Here is a 5233-nt window from a genome sequence, read left to right on the forward strand (position 1 = left end):
CACAGCGGGCTTCACCGTGCGGGTTCGGGCATTTTCCAAAGATCGCAGCCCTCACTCCCTGAGGGTTTCAACCGCGCAACTGGCGCCGCCTACCGAACTTTCAAGCGCTGTCATCCTTGCAGCTAGAAAACTCGCAGACGCTGGAGCTGAGAAAAGGCGGGCAAAGTTCCTTTTCATAAGTTATGAATAGGGAGAAAGTGTTTGTAGAACTCATTGTTAAAACCTCGGAGCCCGAGATTCAGCCTGCGCTCGGCCAATTGGGCCTGGAGGCTATTTTGAAATCGCTCTTGTCGCAGCCAATAGGTGTGCGGGAAGCGAAGCCCCACGCTGATACCGGCGAATGAGCGAGGCGTGATGCTAAGGAGCCGGGGGCCTGGCCCCGCCGACTGTCACCAGGTTAAAGATGGAGCCGGTGGGCGAGAGGGCGCCACGAGGTGCGGGGTAGTCTTGATGCAGACGACGGGAGCAGATGACTGCCGGGATCTCTCTCTCGCTAACTTTCCCCATCATTCCCGGGCCCAGGGCGGAAGGAGTGTCCCGCCGCGTGAGTAGCAGGGTCTGAAGTGGGGGACGGGCGGGACTGCGTGGAGGGGCGCAGCCCGGATTCCACGCGTCCTTTACGAGAAGGGGACTCCAGAAGGGCAGGAACCCTTCTGCCCTTTCCTCTGCGCAGCTCTGGGCTGACGGGCAGCGAATCTGTTGGGACGCAACGCAGAGCCCAAGTTGGGGGCCAGGAGCCAAGGATGGGGGCCGAACTGGCAGGGGCGCATCGTCCCGGAGTAGGGCCACCCTCCTCCCGGAGCCGGGGGGCCGGGTGAGGGCGCAAGGTTGTCGGGCTGTACCCATACCCCGCTCCGGGGCCCAGTGGGCTTTGGATTGCGGTGGAGCACGGGCCCCTGTCCTTTGTGTGTGCGACCCCGCTTCCCCGTCCTCTCCCGTTCGGGTGTTGCAGCTACCACTCAATCTGGGGTCTCTGCACCGCAATCTGGAGCGTGCTAAGGAAGACCCGGATGCCATGGGGTCCTGAGGACCCCTAAGACTGCAGCCCCACTGAAATCCCCACTCCTGGCTCTGATGTCCAGGACAGGGCCGCTAGCCCCACCCACCCAAGGTTGAGCTTTCCACCCTGTATTGGAGGGGTGGAGGTCCACCCTGCTGGCCACAGATGCTCTGACGAGGTTGCACTACTTTGCTCTAAGAAGCAGTGCAATGATATTGTCAAAGCATCTGGGACCAGCCTTGGGGACCCCACACCTCCACCTCTTCCCTAGGCCAGGCCCCTTGGGCCTGCAGGATCCCCTAACCCCCCACCCTACTCCCCTTTGCTCTACTGGCTCCATTCTCCATGGAAACTTGAGATCCTGGCCAGGCCTGGGCCTCTGGGGTCAGAGGGCACCCTTCCCCCAGGCAGAGGCCCCGCCCCAGTGGGCCTGCATTCTTGGTCTCAGATCCCCACAGACCACTGAGAGAGGCGCTGGCAGGCCTGCCTGACACTCAAAAAAAACTACTGTGGGCCGCTGGGAGGCAGTGCAATGATGAAAGGGCATCGGTCAGGTCCAGCCCACCATCCGCAACGCCAGGGTGGAGGGAGTTTTGCTGCCTCACTCCACCTCCCAGCAGTTTAGGCACAGGTGCAGAATTGGACTGGACCCTCTATCAGAATTAGGTGAGTGCAGAGCTGAGGGATTGCCCCACAAACTCTCCATCTGGGTCATGGCTGGACAGGCACAGGGTCAGAGGCCCTGGGCTCAGAGGTCTACTTTGAAGAGGATCTTTCATACCAGCACCCAGGGTAAGATTGTGAACTACAGGTTTGGTCTGGGCCTTGTGGGAAAAATAGAGGCCTACTGCTCAGTATGGAGAGTCTGTCTGGACCTGGCTCAGGCCCAGTTCACCCTTGACCACGTGGAAGTGAACTAAACCCAACCCTCCTGGAAGGCTTGGGGAGGACTAGGCTCAGGAGAGAATGTTCTCCTGGGTTCTCAGCAAGAGCAGTACTATCTAGGGTGGATAGGTGGCCTTAGGATATGAAGCCCACAGGTGATGCCCACCAACTACACCCATCTTGTTCTTTTACAGGGAGATATGCTTCCCTGAGCCTGCTGAAGGGTCTAGCATGCCCACCCTCACAGCTGGAAGTGGGGGGATTGGAGCTGAACTGCCAAGGAGCCTGACCTCAGGCATGCTTGCAGGGCCACTTCCACCGTCAGGACCTGACATAATGCACAAGGTTTTTATGTGCCCAGTGACAGTCATTCAAACCTGTCTCCTTGAAAAGAGGCCCAGGTTCCAAATGGGCATTTTGGAGTATCCCTCACCTCTGACTGAGTATATCGGGATACCAGTTTCACTCCCACCCTGGGTGTAGAAGCCCTGATGTCCATGGAGAGGATGAGGGGCAATGATATATGCTCCCCTGCCTCCTAGGCCTAACCCCTTGGGGTTCCTCCATCCCAAGGCCACCTGACTCAGGCCTGTCCTTTCCCCTGGGCTCCAGGTGCCAAGACTGGAGGTGGCCACCCTTACTATTTGTGAACTTAAGGCTCTGCTCAAATGTTCCCTCCTAGAGGAAGCTTTTTCTGGGCTCCACAGCATCCAATATCTGTCCAGCAGAGCCTGTTAGATCCAAATTTTCTCTCCGTGGCTGAAGTCCTACTAGATTGGGACCCCCTTAGGGCAGGAACCATGTCATTTTTAATCTCTTGGCAGTGACTGGCACAGAGGAGGGGCCCATTACACTTTTTAAAAATACAAATAAAGTTGTAAAGTGTGACATAATATCAGTATAACATGATAGGAGTTAATCATGGGTCTGCTTGACCCCTCAGGATGTTTACTGTTTATAAAAAGGCATACAGTATATACTTTTAAGTCTCATTTTGTAAGTCATATGGGGTCAGGAAGCAGAATGGATATCTGAACCCAGGTGTATCTGCTTGCACGCCTAGGCAAATACATGGGTCAGAACTTCTTACTCCTTGGTTGTCTCCAAAGCAGGAGGAAGTGAATGCCACCTCTTATGATGGGGAGAGCCAAGGCTAGGAAGCTAGAAAGTTTGGCTGTGGGTGGTGAAAAATCTCATTAGACTTACCAGGTGCACTCCACGGATCTCAGGGCTGGGTGTGTGTGTGTGTGTGTGTGTGTAGGACAGGAAGGACGCATTCCAGGTTGCTTCCCGTCCACCTCATTAGTGGCTGGGAAGGATGGTGGTGGTGTCAGCCACTGACCAAGTAGGAGAGAGAGAAAGAAGCTGTGTCCCAATCTAGATAGGTTCAGTGTGAGATGCCCAAGAAACGTTCCCTGTAGACCCTGGATGTGGGTCTGGAGCTCAGGGGAGGTCTGAACCTCCCTGAGAGGCAAGTTAGGCTTGTTAAGTCAGCTCTTGGCTGGGACTAAGAAGTCGGTATGAACGTCCAATATGATATGGTGGAGAGGGAACCTTCTGAAACGCAAAGTTGTGGCTGGAGATGCTGGTGAAGAGACAACAGTGAGGAACAAAGTGGTTACGAAGGGTGGAGGGAGTTTTGCTGCCTCACTCCACTTCCCAGCAGTTTAGGCACAGGTGCAGAATTGGACTGGACCCTCTATCAGAATTAGGTGAGTGCAGAGCTGAGGGATTGCCCCACAAACTCTCCATCTGGGTCATGGCTGGACAGGCACAGGGTCAGAGGCCCTGGGCTCAGAGGTCTGCTTTGAAGAGGATCTTTCATACCAGCATTCAGGGTAAGACTGAACTACAGGTTTGGTCTGGGCCTTGTGGAAAAATAGAGGCCCACTGCTCAGTATGGAGAGTCTGTCTGGACCTGGAGGAGAGAAGACAAATTGGAGAGTAGTGGGTTTGATGCTGGAGAGTAAGAAGAGGAAAAGGGTGAAAAGTCTGAGGCTAGAATCGTTCAGGCCAGAGTGAAATTCTTGGGGTGTCTCCTAGGGAGTGGAAAGCAGGGCTCAGGCAGAAGTACTGGAAGATTACAGACCATGAAAAGGAAATGCAGCAGGTATGGGGAGGGGCTGGTGGCGGGCCGAGGTGGTGAGGACCTTAAAGATGTTGCAAGTGTTAGGACACTGACTGTGTTACCTGGTGTGGCTCTAGGCAGGTTCCCTGCTCCGGGGCGTTCGTCCCTTCGAAGACCAGAGAGCGCATGCCCAGAGGGGCGGGCATTGTCACGTGCAGCCCTCTCGCGAGATTGTTCTGGTTCGCGATCTCCCGGGGGATTGGCTGGAGCGGTTCGGGCGGCGGCGTCAGCAGCAGAGGGGATTCTGTGGCGGCGAGGTGGCCGTGGGGAACAGAGCGGGTGCGTCCCCGACGGGCCCCTTCAGCCCCCGGTGACCCGAGCCCCGGCCTTCGGGAGCGGCCCCTCTACTCCGGCCAGGGGCGGGTAGAGTTGGCGTGCCGGGATCCTCCTTGGCCCCACCCCGACGGTCGCTCCGCCCACAGGCAACCTGGGCAGGCTCTCAACCCCTCCCAGATGGAGGTCCTGGACGAGTTTGACAGCGAGTTCCCCCAGAGTGTGACCTTTTGCCAGCTCATCTCCGAGGAAGACTTCGAGAGGCAGGCGGCGACTTGCACAGAACGCGCACTGCGTCGCCTCTTCCGCAGCCTCGACCGCAATCCGGCGCTGGCCGAGAGGGTGGTGCGCAAGGGCAAGCAGGCCGAATGCGAGCAGCGCGGACTCCTTTCCTTCCTCTGGGTGCGGGCTGCCGTCGGGGCTGCACGCGTGTAGGGTGGCTACCACGAGGGCCAGGGCTGATCTCTGGGGATCAGAGGTGGTGGGGTGGGCACTGTTGGGCCTAGCTGGATTTGCTGCGTAGGGTCTTCCTATAAGTCTGTGACAGCCCAGCTTGGAGAGTGCAGCAGCAGGCATCTCACCCATCCAGCTTCCTCCTGCCCTACCTGTCCTGCTGTTGTTGCAGGCGAAGTTTTTCACCGCAGTCCAGGGGGAGCTGAACTGTTGCAACAGCATGGGCGCCCTGGAGATGCACCAGCGCCTGGAGCAGCTGAAGAGGAGCATCTACCGCGTGCACCAGTACTCCCAGGGTGAGGCTCGACCTCTGCCTGGCTCAGGTAACCCAGCAAACCTGAGTCAGGGCCCCTCGTCCCTGGTTCTAAAGTCTTCATTATGAAAATGAGCAAGTACAAAACTAGAGACTGCATCGAGTACTCAAGTACCTGTCACCCAGCTTCAGCAATTATCCCCATCTTGTCAAGCTTGGTTTAGTTTCTGTTCAACTCCCC

At 56.9% G+C, this 5233-nt stretch overlaps 1 protein-coding gene across 3 annotated transcripts in view; it reads left to right on the forward strand.

Moving 5' to 3' along the window:
• Positions 1–226: 226 nt before the first annotated feature.
• Positions 227–5233, forward strand: part of LOC102879148 — a 10764-nt gene continuing 5757 nt past the window's right edge. Inside the window, exons 1-3 of one of the 3 annotated variants that reach the window (XM_015586765.2) lie at positions 227–544; positions 4436–4688; positions 4912–5062. In XM_015586765.2, the coding sequence (XP_015442251.1) occupies positions 4467–4688; positions 4912–5062 (373 nt within the window). In that variant the 5' untranslated portion in view covers positions 227–544; positions 4436–4466. The remainder of the gene's footprint in view (positions 545–4435; positions 4689–4911; positions 5063–5233) is intronic. The other 2 variants (XM_006908659.3, XM_015586766.2) reach the window with 2 other exon arrangements.

This window comes from Pteropus alecto, unplaced genomic scaffold (genome assembly GCF_000325575.1).
Source record: "Pteropus alecto unplaced genomic scaffold, ASM32557v1 scaffold113, whole genome shotgun sequence".
NCBI classification, from domain to species: domain Eukaryota; kingdom Metazoa; phylum Chordata; class Mammalia; order Chiroptera; family Pteropodidae; genus Pteropus; species Pteropus alecto.